The 20312-nt window shown below is 42.8% G+C and overlaps 1 protein-coding gene across 1 annotated transcript in view; it reads left to right on the top strand.

Annotated features, from left to right (window-relative positions):
* The first annotated feature begins 2937 nt into the window (after window positions 1–2937).
* The window catches only part of TEKT4 (tektin 4), a 53571-nt gene continuing 36196 nt past the window's right edge, over window positions 2938–20312 (top strand). The window contains exon 1 of the mRNA XM_075831591.1: window positions 2938–2946. Coding sequence (XP_075687706.1) covers window positions 2938–2946 — 9 coding nt within the window. The remainder of the gene's footprint in view (window positions 2947–20312) is intronic.

The raw sequence follows: 20312 nt of genomic DNA, 5'->3' as shown, positions 1-20312 counted from the left end.
CCCCCTCCTCATGACCTTTAATTCTCGCTCCTCTCTTTGTTTTGGATTTTCCATTAATGTTAAGAAACTTTCCTGGACATTTTCTGAAGCGTGAAAGCTGCAATGTATCTCTGTAAATCCTCATCAGGCCAAATCTCGCCATGAGAGTGACCATATCACTTGCTTATTATCTTTAAAGCAGCATATGCAGTAGGATATCTACACCATACGTCCAAAAGTATGTGAACCCCCCCCCTCTTAATTATTGAGTTCATCCACGTCTATTGCAAACAGATGCATAAGATCAAGCAAACAGCCATGTAATCTCCATAGACAAACATTGCTAGTAGTATGGGTCATACTGAAGAGATCAGTGACTTTACACGTGGCACTGTCATAGGGTGCTAACCTTTACCACAAGTCAATTTGTGAATTTCATGATCTGCTAGATTTGCCCCGGTCACCTGTAAGTGATATTATTATCTGCTAAATCTACCCTGGTCACCTGTAAGTGCTATCATTATCTGCTAGATCTTCCCTGGTCACCTTTAAGTGTTATTATCTGTTAAATCTGCCCCAGTCACCTGTTAGTGATTTCATTATATCGTAGGTCTGCCCCGGTCACCTGTTAGTGATATTATTATCTTGTAGGTCTGCCCTGGTCACCTGTAAGTGTTATTATTATCTGCTAGATCTGCCCCAGTCACCTGTAAGTGTTAGTAGGAGGTATAATGGTCTGGGCCTGTTTTTTAGGGTTTGTCCCTTGTTTTTAGTGAAGGGTTAATGATGCAGTATTCAAAGACATTTTACACAATTGTAACTTCCAACTTTGAGGTAACATTTCGGGTTTCAGTCTTTTCTATTCCAGCATGACTGTGCCCCTGTGGACACAGCGAGGACCATAAAGACATGGGGTGAGAAGTTTGGTTTGGAGGAACTCAAGTGGCTGCAGAGATCCCGGACCTCAACCCCATCCAACACCTTTCAGATGAATTGGACCGGCAATTGTGAACCAGCTTTTCACCCCAAACATCAGTGTCTGACCTCACAAATTCTTGCAGACACTCCAAAAACTTGTCTTCCAACTCCATTTTAACCCCCATGGTTTTGGGATGTCCAACAAGCTCATGTAGGTGCGGTGGTCAGGAGTCCACATACTTTTAACCATATAGTGTAGATGAGATGAAAGAAACATTGGAGGAAATGTATAAATTCTGTACTAAATGTTGACAGGATAAAACTAGACCAGAAACTGCAATAAATGTATCACATTGGGGCACAATGTATGACCTATATGGCACATCTCGCTAGATATATTAGACGCTTTTTGGGGTACTCTACACTATTTTTTTTGCACCAAAATAATGAGGCGCTCCATTAATGAATTTGATGCATTTTGTGTGGCGTAAAAAGTGTCTAAAACGCATAATATATAACATTTACACCAGTTTTCTTGAGCAATTTGAGCTGAAATTCTGGCGTATTTTGCGTAAAAATCCCCCCTCTTTCTTACGAACCTCCTAGCTGGCATATTTTATGCCAGTATTTTGGGCCACAGCAATGGCGCACACCATTAATGTATCTGCCACATTTTGCCTCTTTTAATTGACACTTTCAAAATTGTCGAGGAAGGTACAAAGAGTGTCTAAAACACATAATAAATTTGGCGCACACTACTTGGTTGGTGTAATTTGGGCTAGAATTCTGCCGCATTTTGCTTACTACATCAGTACATTGTCTTTCTGAAACCACAATGCTCCAGTGAGCCATCTACTCAAAGAAATGCACTGAAGATAATAAGCAAATGACCAGGTCACTTGCTTATTATCTTTGGAGCACATTGATGTTTTTCAACTGGATAATGAGATGTGATGTTCATCTTGATATAACGGTGTAGAGACGAGCAAATTTCCTAAATTTTGTTTCGGGTCCGAATAAATACGCTGCAAATCGAAAGTGCCCCGATTGCCCTGAAAACTCGTGTCTGACTCTCTAACACTCTAGGACTGTATGCAATCCCATTCAAGTGACAGCAACATATATGAGTAAAAGGAGGGATAACCGCAACGCATTTTGGGAAGGCTGCCTGCAAGGCATTATGGGGGAGCCTTGCAGGCTCAAGTGTAAAATGCCACAATTCATGTGCCGCAAACCCAAAAAGTTTTGGAACTTGCCGAATCTGAAACTTTTTGTAAATTCAAACCGAATTTGATACGTGTAAAATAGATTTGCTCATCTCTAATAACGAAAAGTCTGTGACTAATCTATTATGCTCACCCATCTTGCACCATGGCCATCCTGAGTCAGACTGGGCACATATAAGTGTGTGACTTCCCCTTTAAATATTGTGTTTGTTCCCTATTAATGCCGCTCCTCCAGGTCCTTTATATACTCGCCATTTATTTGCTTTTCCCAACAGGTTTATTCAGCAAATACGGCCTTAAACCTTGACAGCAAACACTCAGCTCTACTAATAAGGCTCAGGATAATAAAATCTGAAAGGTGTTTACCAAAACAATTAAGTTTCACATTTTCGCTGAAGTGGCGCCAAAGAGGACGAACGCAATCATCACAATTTGAATAACTTTTCTTAATTGACTCGTGGGATTCTGCTCTCGTCCTCACAATGAATTCATGTAAAAAGGACACTCAAGTGTCATTATATCTGCGCAATAGAGACCGGAACCGTCAATTCTGCTGTTGACTTTACCACCATTAAAGGGTCGCCCCCATATTTCGCAAATCCCATCACTGACACGAGTTTGTCTAAAAAAATGCTTTTCAGTTTATCTACATATCTTTTCTTTGCCGCTTGCTAATTAATGTTTGATTCCTAACTTAATCTTCTGAAATAAATTATACTAATTTTGTGTGCAGAGGTAAACCATACAAGAGCGAGGATAGAGAGCGGCAAATCTGGTGTGAAGGAAAGTTTGCAAACAAGATGACTATCGAAAAATGGAGAAGGCAAGTAAATAGCACAGAGCTATTAGGATGTTAATATGAAGAGAATAGTGTTCAAAATGGGCAGTAATTTTATAATTATATTTTTATATATAGGAGGCAGTATTATAGTAGTTATATTCTTGTATATAGTGGCAGTATTATAGTAGTTATATTCTTGTATATAAGAGCAGTATTATAGTAGTTATATTCTTGTATATAGGAGCAGTATTATAGTAGTTATATTCTTGTATATAGGAGGCAGTATTATAGTAGTTATATTCTAGTATATAGGGGGCAGTATTATAGTAGTTATATTCTTGTATATAGGAGCAGTATTATAGTAGTTATATTCTTGTATATAGGGAGCAGTATTATAGTAGTTATATTCTTGTATATATGGGGGCAGTATTATAGTAGTTATATTCTTGTATATAGGGGCAGTATTATAGTAGTTATATTCTTGTATATAGGAGCAGTATTATAGTAGTTATATTCTTGTATATAGGGGGCAGTATTATAGTAGTTATATTCTTGTATATAGGGGGCAGTATTATAGTAGTTATATTCTTGTATATAGGGGGCAGTATTATAGTAGTTATATTCTTGTATATAGGGGGCAGTATTATAGTAGTTATATTCTTGTATATAGGAGCAGTATTATAGTAGTTATATTCTTGTATATAGGGGCAGTATTATAGTAGTTATATTCTTGTATATAGGGGCAGTATTATAGTAGTTATATTCTTGTATATAGGGGGCAGTATTATAGTAGTTATATTCTTGTATATAGGAGGCAGTATTATAGTAGTTATATTCTTGTATATAGGGGGCAGTATTATAGTAGTTATATTCTTGTATATAGGAGGCAGTATTATAGTAGTTATATTCCTGTATATAGGAGCAGTATTATAGTAGTTATATTCTTGTACATAGGGGGCAGTATTATAGTAGTTATATTCTTGTACATAGGGGCAGTATTATAGTAGTTATATTCTTGTACATAGGGGGCAGTATTATAGTAGTTATATTCTTGTATATAGGGGCAGTATTATTGTTAAGGATCTGCCAGGCACAGCTTCTGTATCCACGCCCATAGGTAATCAGTCTGCACCTGCTTCTATGTCTGTGAGACTGACTCCATCTTCCACCACTCAGGATGGCAGGCTTAGGAGTGGGAGAGCCTATCACAGCCTGGCCAGACGGAGCTAGCTCCCGCCCTTTGTCTATTTATACCTGCCTTTCCTGTTCCTCCTTGCTTGTGATTCTTCTCGTTTGGTTTCCTGGCCCTGCTGCAGCTTCTTGAACTATTTGACCCTGCTTCATATTGACCCTGGCTTACTGACTACTCTCCTGCTCTGCGTTTGGTACCTCGTACACTCCTGGTTTAACTCGGCTTGTTCACTACTCTCCTGCTCTGCGTTTGGTACCTCGTACACTCCTGGTTTGACTCGGCTCGTTCACCACTCTTGTTGCTCACGGTGTTGCCGTGGGCAACTGCCCCTTTTCCCTTGCTTCTGTGTACCCTTGTCTGTTTGTCTGTCGTGCACTTATTGAGCGTAGGGACCGTCGCCCAGTTGTACCCCGTTGCCTAGGGCGGGTCGTTGCAAGTAGGCAGGGACTGAGTGGCGGGTAGATTAGGGCTCACTTGTCTGTTTCCTTACCCCCATCATTACATAATCACAAGCCCATATACTTACTCTACCCTGGTCCCTCACACTACTATGGACCCCCTTGAGACCCTGGTTCAGCAAATGCAGGGTCTCTCCCTACAGGTCCAGGCCCTGGCTCAGAGGGTCAACCAGCCTGATGCTACCATGGTAGTGCCCCTCACCTCACCTCTTGAACCCCACCTCAAGTTGCCTGACCAGTTCTCAGGGGACCGGAAGACTTTTCTCTCCTTTCGGGAGAGTTGTAGGCTCTATTTTCGTTTAAAGCCCCACTCCTCAGGTTCTGAGAGCCAGCGGGTGGGTATAATTATGTCCCGGCTCCAGGAAGGGCCCCAAGAATGGACCTTCTCCTTGGCTCCTGACGCCCCTGAACATTCCTCCGTTGATCTTTTCTTTTCTGCTCTCGGACTCATTTATGACGAGACTGACAGGACTGCCTTTGCCGAGAGTCAGCTGGTGACCTTACGTCAGGGTAAGAGACCTGTTGAGGAGTATTGCTCTGACTTTAGGAAGTGGTGCGTAGCTTCTCGGTGGAATAACCCTGCCTTAAGGTGCCAGTTTAGGTTGGGTCTGTCGAATGCCCTGAAAGACCTGCTAGTTAGCTATCTCTCGTCTGACTCCCTAGACCAGGTTATGGCTTTAGCGATACGACTTGACCGACGTCTCAGGGAACGACAACGTGAATGTTTTTGTGTTTTCTCCTCTGACTCCCCCATGATGCCTCCCGAGGTTCCGTTGCTTCGTTCTTCCACGGAAGACTCGGAGGTACCTATGCAACTCGGGGCCTCCGTGTCCCCCCAACAACGTAGAGAGTTCCGCAGGAAGAATGGTCTCTGCTTCTATTGTGGGGATGACAAGCATCAAGAGAACACCTGTCCTAGGCGTAAGAATAAGCAGCTGGAAAACTTCCGCGCCTAAGTGATCATCGAGGAGGTCACTTGGGCGCACAGGTATTTCCCGTAAATATGAAACGTAATAAAATCTTGCTTCCCTTTCAGGTCTCTTTTGGTGGTAGGTCTGCTACCGGCAGTGCCTTCGTGGATTCAGGGTCGTCTGCTAATATTATGTCTGTGGAATTTGCTATGTCTCTAGCTATGCCTTTGATTGATTTGCCTAAACCTGTTCCGGTAGTGGGTATCGACTCCACTCCTCTTGCTAATGGTTATTTTACACAGCATACCCCTGTTTTTGAACTCCTTGTTGGCTCCATGCATTTGGAGCAGTGCTCTGTACTGTTGATGCAGAGATTATCGTCCGATTTGGTTTTAGGCCTTCCCTGGTTGCAGTTGCATAATCCCACGTTTGACTGGAATACTGGGGAGCTTACCAAATGGGGTAATGAATGCTTGACGTCATGTTTTTCTGTTAATTCTATTTCTCCCCATGAGGAGGTGAACACGCTACCTGAGTTGGTTCAGGACTTCGCTGATGTTTTCTCTAAGGAGGCCTCCGAAGTTTTACCTCCTCATAGAGAATACGATTGCGCTATCGATTTGGTACCAGGAGCTAAGCTCCCTAAGGGTAGGATATTTAATCTCTCTTATCCCGAACGAGAAGCCATGAGAGAGTATATCCAGGAATGCCTGGCCAAGGGTTACATTCGCCCCTCAACTTCTCCGGTAGGTGCTGGCTTCTTCTTCGTAGGGAAGAAGGATGGTTGTCTTAGGCCATGCATTGACTACCGTAACTTGAATAAGGTCACTGTAAGGAACCAGTATCCCCTTCCTTTGATTCCTGATCTCTTTAATCAGGTTCAGGGGGCCCAATGGTTCTCTAAGTTTGATCTACGGGGGGCGTATAACCTTATCCGCATCAAAGAGGTGGATGAGTGGAAGACTGCGTTTAACACGCCCGAAGGTCATTTCGAATACCTCGTCATGCCCTTTGGGTTGTGTAATGCTCCCGCGGTCTTCCAGAATTTCATAAATGAGATTTTAAGAGATTACCTGGGGGTATTTCTTGTAGTGTACCTTGATGACACACTTGTGTTTTCCAAGGACTGGTCCTCCCACATTGAGCATGTCAGGAAGGTGCTCCAGGTCCTTCAGGAAAACAAACTGTTTGCGAAGACCGAAAAATGTGTGTTTGGGGTGCAGGAGATACAATTTTTGGGTCAAATCCTCACTTCTCATGAATTCCGCATGGACGCCGCCAAGGTCCAGGCTGTGGCGGAATGGGTCCAACCTACCTCCCTGAAGGCGTTACAGTGCTTCTTGGGGTTCGCTAATTATCACAGGAGATTTATTGCTAACTTCTCGGTCATCGCTAAGCCTCTTATGGACCTCACTCGCAAGGGTGCTGATCTCCTCCGCTGGCCTCCTGAGGCTGTCCAGGCTTTTGAGGTCCTTAAGAAGTGCTTTATCTCGGCCCCGGTGTTGGTTCAGCCCAACCAAATGGAGCCATTTATCGTGGAGGTTGACGCGTCCGAGGTGGGAGTGGGGGCTGTCTTGTCCCAGGGTACCAGGTCCCTCACCCATCTCCGTCCCTGTGCCTACTTCTCCAGGAAGTTTTCGCCCACTGAGAGTAACTATGATATTGGCAACCGTGAACTCTTAGCCATTAAATGGGCATTTGAAGAGTGGCGCCACTTCCTGGACGGGGCTAGGCACCAGGTAACGGTCCTTACCGACCACAAGAATCTGGTTTTCCTAGAATCTGCCCGGAGGCTAAACTCGAGACAAGCTCGATGGGCGTTATTTTTTACCAGATTCAATTTTTTGGTTACCTATAGGGCTGGGTCTAAAAATATTAAGGCTGATGCACTGTCGCGTAGCATCATGGCCAGCCCTCCTTCGGAGGAAGATCCTGCTTGTATTTTGCCTCCAGGTATAATCATTTCCCCTATTGATTCTGATTTAGTCTCCGAAATTGCGGCTGATCAAGGTTCAGCTCCCGGGAACCTTCCTGAGAACAAGCTGTTTGTTCCCCTGCAATTCCCGCTAAGGGTACTTAGGGAAAATCATGACTCCGCACTATCTGGTCATCCAGGCATCCTGGGTACCAAGCACCTCATTGCCAGAAACTATTGGTGGCCTGGGTTGCCTAAAGACGTTAAGGCCTACGTCGCCGCTTGTGAGGTTTGTGCTAGGTCCAAGACTCCCAGGTCCCGACCAGCAGGCTTACTACATTCTTTGCCCATTCCCCAGAGACCTTGGACCCATATCTCTATGGATTTTATCACCGATTTGCCTCCATCTCAAGGCAAGTCGGTGGTGTGGGTTGTAGTAGACCGCTTCAGTAAGATGTGCCACTTTGTGCCCCTCAAAAAACTACCCAATGCTAAGACGTTAGCTACCTTGTTTGTCAAACACATCCTGCGTCTCCATGGGGTCCCTGTCAATATTGTTTCTGACAGAGGGGTACAATTTGTTTCTTTGTTTTGGAGAGCCTTCTGTAAAAAGTTGGAGATTGATCTGTCCTTCTCCTCTGCCTTCCATCCTGAAACTAATGGCCAAACTGAGAGGACTAATCAGTCTCTAGAACAATATTTAAGGCGTTTTATCTCTGACTGTCAATATGATTGGGTCTCATTCATTCACCTCGCCGAATTTTCCCTTAATAACCGGGTCAGTAACTTGGCAGGGGTCTCCCCCTTTTTCTGTAATTTTGGGTTTAATCCACGGTTCTCCTCCGTTTCACCTGGTAGTCCTCAATCCTGTCTCCTTCCGACTGGAGTTGCCCCCATCTTTTCGAGTACACGACGTGTTTCATGCCTCCCTCCTTAAACGCTGCTCCCCATCCTTGGCTCCCTCGAGGAAACCTCCTGTCCCCGTTCTCACCCCTGAGGGGGTAGAATTCGAGGTTGCCAAGATTGTGGACAGCAAGATGGTCCAAGGCTCCCTCCAGTACCCGGTCCATTGGAGAGGATACGGGCCTGAGGAGAGGACTTGGGTACCCGCCCGGGATGTTCACGCTGGGGTATTGGTCAGGAGGTTCCACCTTCGTTTCCCCAATAAACCAGGTCCCTCTAGAAAGGGTCCGGTGGCCCCTCATAAAAGGGGGGGTACTGTTAAGGATCTGCCAGGCACAGCTTCTGTATCCACGCCCATAGGTAATCAGTCTGCACCTGCTTCTATGTCTGTGAGACTGACTCCATCTTCCACCACTCAGGATGGCAGGCTTAGGAGTGGGAGAGCCTATCACAGCCTGGCCAGACGGAGCTAGCTCCCGCCCTTTGTCTATTTATACCTGCCTTTCCTGTTCCTCCTTGCTTGTGATTCTTCTCGTTTGGTTTCCTGGCCCTGCTGCAGCTTCTTGAACTATTTGACCTTGCTTCATATTGACCCTGGCTTACTGACTACTCTCCTGCTCTGCGTTTGGTACCTCGTACACTCCTGGTTTGACTCGGCTTGTTCACTACTCTCCTGCTCTGCGTTTGGTACCTCGTACTCTCCTGGTTTGACTCGGATCGTTCACCACTCTTGTTGCTCACGGTGTTGCCGTGGGCAACTGCCCCTTTTCCCTTGCTTCTGTGTACCCTTGTCTGTTTGTCTGTCGTGCACTTATTGAGCGTAGGGACCGTCGCCCAGTTGTACCCCGTCGCCTAGGTCGGGTCGTTGCAAGTAGGCAGGGACTGAGTGGTGGGTAGATTAGGGCTCACTTGTCTGTTTCCTTACCCCCATCATTACAATTATAGTAGTTAGATTCTTGTATATAGGGGGCAGTATTATAGTAGTTATATTCTTGTATATAGGGGCAGTATTATAGTAGTTATATTCTTGTATATAGGGGGCAGTATTATAGTAGTTATATTCTTGTATATAGGGGCAGTATTATAGTAGTTATTTTCTTGTATATAGGGGGCAGTATTATAGTAGTTATATTCTTGTATATAGGGGGCAGTATTATAGTAGTTATATTCTTGTATATAGGGGCAGTATTATAGTAGTTATATTCTTGTATATAGGGGCAGTATTATAGTAGATATATTCTTGTATATAGGGGGCAGTATTATAGTAGTTAAATTCCTGTATATAGAGGCAGTATTATAGTAGTTACATCCTTGTACATAGGGGCAGTATTATAGTAGTTATATTCTTGTATATAGGGGGCAGTATTATAGTAGTTATATTCTTGTATATAGGGGCAGTATTATAGTAGTTATATTCTTGTATATAGGGGGCAGTATTATAGTAGTTATATTCTTGTATGTAGGAGCAGTATTATAGTAGTTATATTCTTGTATATAGGAGGCAGTATTATAGTAGTTATATTCTTGTATATAGGGGCAGTATTATAGTAGTTATATTCTTGTATATAGGGGCAGTATTATAGTAGTTATTTTTTGTATATAGGGAGCAGTATTATAGTAGTTATATTCTTGTATATAGGAGGCAGTATTATAGTAGTTATATTATTGTATATAGGGGTCAGTATTATAGTAGTTATATTCTTGTATATAGGGGCAGTATTATAGTAATATTCTTGTACATAGGGGGCAGTATTATAGTAGTTATATTCTTGTATATAGGGGCAGTATTATAGTAGTTATATTCTTGTATATAGGGGCAGTATTATAGTAGTTATATTCTTGTATATAGGAGCAGTATTATAGTAGTTATATTCTTGTATATAGAGGCAGTATTATAGTAGATATATTCTTGTATATAGGGGGCAGTATTATAGTAGTTATATTCTTGTACATAGGAGCAGTATTATAGTCGTTATATTCTTGTATATAGAGGGCAGTATTATAGTAGTTATATTCTTGTACATAGGGGCAGTATTATAGTATTTATATTCTTGTATATAGGGGGCAGTATTATAGTAGTTATATTCTTGTATATAGGGGGCAGTATTATACTAGTTAAATTCTTGTATATAAGGGCAGTATTATAGTAGTTATATTCTTGTATATAGGGGCAGTATTATAGTAGTTATATTCTTGTATATAGGAGGCAGTATTATAGTAGTTATATTCTTGTATATAGGAGGCAGTATTATAGTAGTTATATTCTTGTATATAGGGGGCAGTATTATAGTAGTTATATTCTTGTATATAGGAGCAGTATTATAGTAGTTATAGTCTTGTATATAGGGGCAGTATTATAGTAGTTATATTCTTGTATATAGGAGCAGTATTATAGTAGTTATATTCTTGTATATAGGGGGCAGTATTATAGTAGTTATATTCTTGTACATAGGGGCAGTATTATAGTAGTTACATCCTTGTACATAGGGGCAGTATTATAGTAGTTATATTCTTGTATATAGGGGGCAGTATTATAGTAGTTATATTCTTGTATATAGGGGCAGTATTATAGTAGTTATATTCTTGTATATAGGGGGCAGTATTATAGTAGTTATATTCTTGTATGTAGGAGCAGTATTATAGTAGTTATATTCTTGTATATAGGAGGCAGTATTATAGTAGTTATATTCTTGTATATAGGGGCAGTATTATAGTAGTTATATTCTTGTATATAGGGGCAGTATTATAGTAGTTATTTTTTGTATATAGGGAGCAGTATTATAGTAGTTATATTCTTGTATATAGGAGGCAGTATTATAGTAGTTATATTATTGTATATAGGGGTCAGTATTATAGTAGTTATATTCTTGTATATAGGGGCAGTATTATAGTAGTTATATTCTTGTATATAGGGGGCAGTATTATAGTAGTTATATTCTTGTATGTAGAAGCAGTATTATAGTAGTTATATTCTTGTATATAGGAGGCAGTATTATAGTAGTTATATTCTTGTATATAGGGGCAGTATTATAGTAGTTATATTCTTGTATATAGGGGCAGTATTATAGTAGTTATTTTTTGTATATAGGGAGCAGTATTATAGTAGTTATATTCTTGTATATAGGAGGCAGTATTATAGTAGTTATATTATTGTATATAGGGGTCAGTATTATAGTAGTTATATTCTTGTATATAGGGGCAGTATTATAGTAATATTCTTGTACATAGGGGGCAGTATTATAGTAGTTATATTCTTGTATATAGGGGCAGTATTATAGTAGTTATATTCTTGTATATAGGGGCAGTATTATAGTAGTTATATTCTTGTATATAGGCGCAGTATTATAGTAGTTATATTCTTGTATATAGAGGCAGTATTATAGTAGATATATTCTTGTATATAGGGGGCAGTATTATAGTAGTTATATTCTTGTATATAGGAGGCAGTATTATAGTAGTTATATTCTTGTATATAGGAGGCAGTATTATAGTAGTTATATTCTTGTATATAGGGGGCAGTATTATAGTAGTTATATTCTTGTATATAGGAGCAGTATTATAGTAGTTATAGTCTTGTATATAGGGGCAGTATTATAGTAGTTATATTCTTGTATATAGGAGCAGTGTTATAGTAGTTATATTCTTGTATATAGGGGGCAGTATTATAGTAGTTATATTCTTGTATATAGGGGGCAGTATTATAGTAGTTATATTCTTGTATATAGGAGCAGTATTATAGTAGTTATAGTCTTGTATATAGGGGCAGTATTATAGTAGTTATATTCTTGTATATAGGAGCAGTGTTATAGTAGTTATATTCTTGTATATAGGGGGCAGTATTATAGTAGTTATATTCTTGTATATAGGGGGCAGTATTATAGTAGTTATATTCTTGTATATAGGAGCAGTATTATAGTAGTTATAGTCTTGTATATAGGGGCAGTATTATAGTAGTTATATTCTTGTATATAGGAGCAGTGTTATAGTAGTTATATTCTTGTATATAGGGGGCAGTATTATAGTAGTTATATTCTTGTATATAGGGGCAGTATTATAGTAGTTATATTCTTGTATATAGGGGGCAGTATTATAGTAGTTATATTCTTGTATATAGGGGGCAGTATTATAGCAGTTATATTCTTGTATTTAGGGGCAGTATTATAGTAGTTATATTCTTGTATATAGGGGCAGTATTCTAGTAGTTATATTCTTGTATATAGGGGCAGTATTATAGTAGTTATATTCTTGTATATAGGGGCAGTATTCTAGTAGTTATATTCTTGTATATAGGGGGCAGTATTATAGTAGTTATATTCTTGTATATAGGGGCAGTATTGTAGTAGTTATATTCTTGTACATAGGGGGCAGTATTATAGTAGTTATATTCTTGTATATAGGGGCAGTATTATAGTAGTTATATTCCTGTATATAGGGGGCAGTATTATAGTAGTTATATTCTTGTATATAGGGGCAGTATTATAGTAGTTATTGTTTTGTACATAGGGGATGATATTATTACAGTGCTGTCTGCTTTAACTTCTTTTATGACTGTTGTCTTGGGGTCAGTTGGACGGAGCCCGTTAGGACTCGCTTTTCTTATACTATTACAGTTTGACATTGTATTTTGTCCATTTTCTTTCCTGAAACACGATGGTAGTAATTCAGAATAAATCTTATTATATAGCTTTATTTTACTTTGTGTTCAGTACTTATCAGGTTAATATCTGTTCTATAATCCACACCCCCATCCTGATTTCTATTATTCTCCGCTATCAGCCTCTTCTAGTCATTCTTCTCTTTTGCTATATGATACAGTAGTCTTTCACTTCCAATAGCAAATGATAATTTCTTCTATGGAAACAAATTAAAAGGGATGGAAATATGTTAAACCCCTTTAAGTCAGGATCTTCCTATGTGCGGAGAGTCTCTTTAGACTTGATCCACCTTTAGTAGATCCAGCAAACATTTGCAGTCCTGTGAAAATAACGAAGTCGCTGAGCAAAGAGTCAGGCAGCCCGAGTCTCTGAGCAACTTTCAACAAGTTACATTATCGGCCTTTGATGTGAAAATGTTTCTCTTACATGAGGCTTATTCATTTCCCCACAGCCTGCAGTAAAGTGCGCACCTAATTGCAATCACGCAACGCCTTCAGAAGAAAACCATTAATAATTCATTTGTGAAATCACACAGCTTCGGCTTTTGAAAATGACTTCCCTTTGCGGCAAGTGTCTTTTATAAAACGGAGTTTGGGTTGGAGGGAATTTGGAGAATATGACAGACATCGCTTAGAGGAGGAGGACGCCATCAAAGTCCAATCACATGTGTTGACAGTGAGACACCAGGAGTCGCTTGCTAACTGGGTGAAATGGCATTGGGATTGCCCTTTACTGTCTGCTGCAAAACTGCAATGCCCCATGGTGCACCCACATAAACGTGAACCCCACTGCTTGTATAAAGACCATGGAAAAATGCCTATGCATGTGTGGTTGGTGGAGGTCTGACCTCTGGGAACCCCAGTGATCGGCAGAAAAAAAGAGCAGCAGCACCCATTTACTACAATATTGACACAGCGCCATTCATGTCTGTGTGGCTGTATCTGGTACTGCAACTCAGCTCAATTCAAATATTTGGTGCTGAGCTGCAGTACTGGGCACAGCCACAAGGAATATTGTGGTGCTGTGTTGGATACAATCCCCCACTATTTACAAATTGATGGTCTTTCCTATTAAAGGTAAACTCTGGAAAACAGTTTTATTGGAATTGGTAACATTTGGGGAAAGAAAGCCCGACAGAGCGAACCTGCAACAGAGGGGGGAAAGGGTCGTTTTTTTGTATAAGCCCCCCTTGTTCTGTGTAGGCCCATGACAGTACCCATAAATATTTGATTTGTTAATGATAGGGTTAGAACATGAAAAATGGCAGAATATGTGAATTATAGTTTGTTGAGTCCTCGTCCTGGAAATGTTACCCTCTAAATCGAATGATATAAGCACCAGCGCTAGAAATCGTGGATGCATTAAAGTGCCCCCGAACAGCACTTAGAGAAAGGCGTATGAAAACTCAACATATGGACCCTCGTCTAAGGGCTCCAGAAGAATACGGCTTCTTTCATTAACAGAACTTATGTGTAACTCCATGAAGTTTTCCAAATCTCCCTTCTTTAGAGAGATTGGAATTGAAGTCGGGAACCCTGGTATTAATTGTAATTTGTCTTTAAATGTTCATTTTCTTTCTGCCTGCAGCTGCCACTAGGGGGAGCTCATTGTATATAGATAAATATAAATACAGCCCCTACTGATGCTCCCCCTAGTGGTGGCTGCAGGACAGCCAGAGTATAATTCACTTATGTGTGTGACCCACACCAATTGCATGAAAAGGGGTCCCGAGTCTAGCACTCGCTTGACCTCAGCAAGGAGGACTTTGAGAGGAACGGCGTTCAGGCATGCGTGCTGCCACTCTATTGGACTGACTTTGACAGTGCTCGGTCATTTCCGTCAGTCCCACAGACATTGAATGGAGTGTCAGTGCACATGCTCGACCACCGCTAAATTCGAGATCCACCTCCCCCCCTTAACCAGTGAGGAGGATCTTGAATGGACCGGTTTGGAACCCCCATTCTTGCGATCGGTGGGGTCACCAGCGATCAGACAATTATAACCTATCCTAGGGATGGGTGATAACTGCCGATTCTAGTAAACCCCCCTTTAAGGTTTTGGTCATCTTTGAGTCGTGCTAAAATTGAGTTTTTACCGCGACGCAACCTCAATGTTTTCCTATGAGTAAAAAAAAGTCCAACGTTAGGCGTTTGGAATCACAGTATTTCTCTTTTGCGCAAAATATTTATTTGTTTGTGTTACGAATAATAGCGGGATACGTGAAAACATTCTCTTTACCAGTGGTGATCGCTACACGGTCGGACGCGACGACTTTAGCGAAAGTCCAGTGTTCTGAGCGTAAGTGGAGCATCACTTGTGGATAATCTCCCGGCCTGCTGATTTATACACAGGGAAATCTAAAGCGAAAAGCATAAAAAAGATGATTGGATACTGGCACATAATAGAGCGCCACAAGGAATCAGGCGATACGGATAAAAGGACGGGACCCGCTGCGTCTATTGTACTATAAAAGACGACACAATTATCAGAGTGGAGAATTACAATAAGCCTGGACTCGATCACTGACCAGTGGTGACATGACTAAAAACTGCCTGGTTAAATAAACGGAAGATTATTGTACAGGACGGCGCCGCCACCTACAGGCTGAGCGCAGCAATACACGCACAGATGATCACCGGAGGTCCAAATTAATAGAAATAAATATTTCCACTGGTGTTAAATGTCAATTAAAAGGAGTTTTCAGGTTTAGAAATCCATTTCAAATACCCTCTTTTGGAATTAATAGAGGTCGGTCCCCAGTTCAGAGCGGCTACAAAGAGCGTCTCCCTGTATGGAGGACCCGGCATGTCTATGTTTTACATGGACAGCCTGCTGGTTTCAATGGGCACCATGTAATGCTTCATTTCTCCTGTGGTGGCGCTGCAGGGGAATTGAACACTTGTAGTCAGATTTCCCCATAGATTACCCCTGATCGCTGGGGGTCTCGGAAGTTGGACACCTTTAATGATCTTATTGTTTAGGGATCCTTCTAACCAAAATGAATTGCCCAAAGCAGACAACCTCTTTTAGGGTAGGAACACACAGGGCGTGTTCAGGGCGCATACACTGTGTCAAGCTTCGCAGCGTATCCGCCCTGAAAACCGCAAGGAATGCCGTCCGAAAAACAGCACCCCATTGTGGTGGACTTTTCCGGTTGAATTTCCACTGCGTTTAGCAGCGCCAGAAATGTACAAAAAAACGTTCATACTTACCCCCTCTTTCTTTGAGCGTAGTCTGGCCTCCTGGGATGACGTTGCAGGCCATGTGACCGCTGCAGCAGTCACATGGGATGAAACGTTATCCCGGGAGGCCAGACTGGAGAAGCAGAGAACTCTGGGTAAGTATAACTTTTTTTTTTTTTCTTCCTCGCGATTTTTGTGGCGGAATCACTGTGATTCCGCCGCAAATATCGCAACACACCACTTTGTTGCGGGTTTAAGCGCCCCATTGAATTCAACGGGAAAACCCGCAACAGAAGGGTTGCGTTTCCGCAGCATTGATTGACATGCTACGGTTGAAAAAAACGCACCGCAGGCCAATTTATATGCGTTTTTTTCGGCTGCATTTGTTGAAATCTCACCCACACTGCTGCTACTGTAATACGATGTGGATTTTCCGCAATTAATTTGTTGCGGAAAATCCACAGTGTTTACGCCGTGTGTGTTCCTACCCTCAGGGTGCCCGTACAGTGTCCGTGCTTCACCAGTTCAAGCTAAGTGTCCAAAAAATAAATAAATCACAAAACGGTGGTGATTCACAGTAACTACGTGCAGTTTTGCCATGCAGTCCTCGGACAAGCGGTACACGTCCGCAGCGCAGCCGCTGCATGTACGGTTAACTTAAGTCTACCCTTAGAACCAGGTTACATGTGCTCAGGAATGTTTCTCTTCTCTTAGACTACATTGTATGTCACAGTTTTTGCTCCAGAGCTGCGGCAAAACATGGCGAGAAAAGTGATGATCCTTGTCATCCATTTTGAAGATTACGGAGAGCTGGCTATTGTCACCCGGTCACCCACCTGCATAGACACTTCCCAGCTGTCTTCTTATATTTCTCCCATAGTCACGTCTCTGTGTCTTCAATGTGTGTTGCTACTTGGCTTAGTAAACCAAACTTTTACACCAAGGTAGGAACGTCCACATGACAGTCCACAGATGTATTTCAGCCCTAAAATAAAAATTTGTATAAATGTAATAGAAATTGTCAGCCATTACTTCATATCTCTTAATGATCACACTGAGCTTCTCACCTAGCTTTCCTAAACCCCTGAAGGACAAATTTGTGTCATTATACAACAAATTGACACAAGGGATCAATAAATGCACAACTAGCCAGATCTGCCATTCTGGAGTCTGGGAAAGCATAAAAAACAAAACCCTTGTAGGACCCGTACATTGGTAGTCACCCAGCTTTTCCCAGGCAGAAAGTGGATGTATGGAAAGTGGGAGGAGCTTTATCCTCTGCTCATTGTTGCCCCCTGCTGGTAATACAATGTATGACCTGCCAAGAGGAGCAGAGGAAGCAAAGCTGCATATCTCCAGCCCTGCATTTCCACCCAAAAAAATGTTAGTAGGACCCCTGCTGATCGTCAGCCAAAAATATAACAAATGTGATAGAATTAAGGAAAATTAATAAAGGAAAATTCTCATAGAAGGACGACACCTCCCTTTGCTGTGCACAGAACTTTATTACGTTTCCCCTTGTGAGCAATGTTCGCACTGCATCCTGCTCGTGTCAATGTGTCTGTGTGAATCTGCGTCTGCGGCCCGTCTACCTGCTGGCGCGGGACTTATCATGGATTCGAGTTGTGAAGTGTGAAATTATTTCGGTTTCGGCTGCGGGTTTGTAAAATTGGAATTTTTTTTGTGCGCGACGAGACATTTATATGGAGTGACATTTGCCGTGTATGAAGATGTCTCTGATCTACCACATTATACAATGTAGAACAGGATTGGATACAAGCGGCCCCTTACTCTGATTTGTCAGGAGTAGTCGTGTCCCAATTGCAAATATAAAAATGCCGCCCCCTGCTGGTACTGCTCCGTGCCATCACACTCTAACTTCCTAGCATGGGACAGCCTGGCCCTTTTTGCCTCCTTTGTTGTTATTTGGAGCTCAGCCCCCGCGTCTCACAGGCCCCATAAATGTAGCATGGGTTTCCTCTATGGTACGTATGTCATTGGCGAATAGGGTTGTCTGAGCAGACATGTTGGCGCGCTCAGTCATTGACTCCTCCAATCTCTAGAACTAATCCTTGAGTGGCCACTCTGTCATCGCTTACCCATCACTTCCTGGCAGAAAGCGGGAGCGGTTGGTCACTATGGGGGTACTCTGGTCATTATTTTGAGGGGCACACCGGCTGTTATTTTTAGAGTGCTCTGACTGGTCGCTGCCTTTAGGTGGCACTCTGGCTATCACTGAATGTGGAGGCACTTGGACGCCTATTATAGGGGTTCTCTAGCGATTATTGACTGTAGGGTAACTCTGAATAGTGACGGTGGGGAACCAACTGTGGAGACGTACTGGCTGTCATTATGGGGACACTCTGATCATTGACTTTGGGGACACTATGACTGTCACTATGGGGCTACTTTAGCGATCACTTATAGTAAAGACACACCGGTGGTGGGGGTACTCTGAGTCTTGTTGCGGGTACATGGCCAGAGTATTAAGGTGGGCAGGGGGGATTATACATACTTACCAAAATGTAAATACCCAAAGCCGAGACATTTTCAGCTCCACCCTGTTCTGTTGGGAAATGCCCCCAAAATTAATAGAAACGCCCACTTTCATGCAAATTTGCGTAAACTCAGCCATTTTTGTGGTTCTAATTTGCGGAATGTCCTGACGAAATTGGGACTGTTGGCAAATATCGGTTATGTATAAAGGCGGATTCCCACGAACGTTGTCTAATTTATATGGTCATCTTTAAGTAGACAAGCAGGGTGTTGTATGAGGGTGTTGTATGAGGGTGTTGTATGAGGGTGTTGTATGAGGGTGTTGTATGAGGGTGTTACGTGAGGGTGTTGTGTTATGTCAGGCATACCTCCCAACTTTTGAATTCGGAAAAGAGGGACATTTTAAGCCACGGCCCTAACCACGCCCAATATTCCGCATAAACACATCAAATCACGGCCAGATCCTTCTGCAAATAACGCAAGCACATTCTCACTGCGGATCTCTGGACTGTCTGGATATCACAGATATTATGGATCTGGTTATATCTTCTTTGTGTTACTTTTCCTATCTTGGGTATAACATTTGCTCATCACGGCGGCAGCTGCAGGACAAACCAAAAGGCCGAGAACAATGAAAGTCAAGAGGGAGACCCTGTGGTGGATGACTGTTCAATTGACAGGTAGCAGAGTTACATGATGGGGATTTTTTTCCCCAGTTGTGTAACTCTGCTACCGGTCAATGGAAAAATCATCCACCAGAGCCGCCCTGTAGATAGCTCCACACACAGCCTCCTGTAGATAGCTCCACACACAGCCCCCCTGTAGATCGCTCCAGACACAGCCCCCCTGTAGATCGCTCCACACACAGTCCCCCTGTAGATAGCTCCAGACACAGCCCCCCTGTAGATAGCGCCAGACACAGCCCCCCTGTAGATAGCGTCAGACACAGCCCCCCTGTAGATAGCGCCACACACAGCCCCCCTGTACATAGCTCCAGACACAGCCCCCCTGTAGATAGCTCCAGACACAGCCCCCCTGTAGATAGCTCCAGACACAGCCCCCCTGTAGATAGCTCCAGATACAGCCCCCCTGTAGATAGCACCAGATACAGCCCCCCTGTAGATAGCGTCAGACACAGCCCCCCTGTACATAGCGCCAGACACAGCCCCATGTAGATAGCACCAGATACAGCCCCCCTGTAGATAGCGTCAGACACAGCCCCCCTGTACATAGCGCCAGATACAGCCCCATGTAGATAGCACCAGATACAGCCCCCCTGTAGATAGCTCCACACACAGCCCCCCTGTAGATAGCGTCAGACACAGCCCCATGTAGATAGCAGCAGATACAGCCCCCCTGTAGATAGCGCCACACACAGCCCCCCTGTAGATAGCTCCAGACACAGCCCCCCTGTAGATAGCGCCAGACACAGCCCCCCTGTAGATAGCACCAGACACAGCCCCCCTGTAGATAGCGCCAGACACAGCCCCCCCTGTAGATAGCGCCACACACAGCCCCCCTGTAGATAGCGCCAGATACAGCCCCCCTGTAGATAGCGCCAGACACAGCCCCCTGTAGATATCTCCAGACACAGCCCCCCTGTAGATAGCGCCAGACACAGCCCAGCTGTAGATAGCGCCAGACACAGCCCCCCTGTAGATAGCGCCAGACACAGCCCCCCCTGCAGATAGCGCCA

Source organism: Rhinoderma darwinii, chromosome 6 (assembly GCF_050947455.1).
Source record: "Rhinoderma darwinii isolate aRhiDar2 chromosome 6, aRhiDar2.hap1, whole genome shotgun sequence".
In the NCBI taxonomy this organism is placed as follows: domain Eukaryota; kingdom Metazoa; phylum Chordata; class Amphibia; order Anura; family Rhinodermatidae; genus Rhinoderma; species Rhinoderma darwinii.
This window is presented reverse-complemented; position numbering and strand designations above follow the sequence as displayed.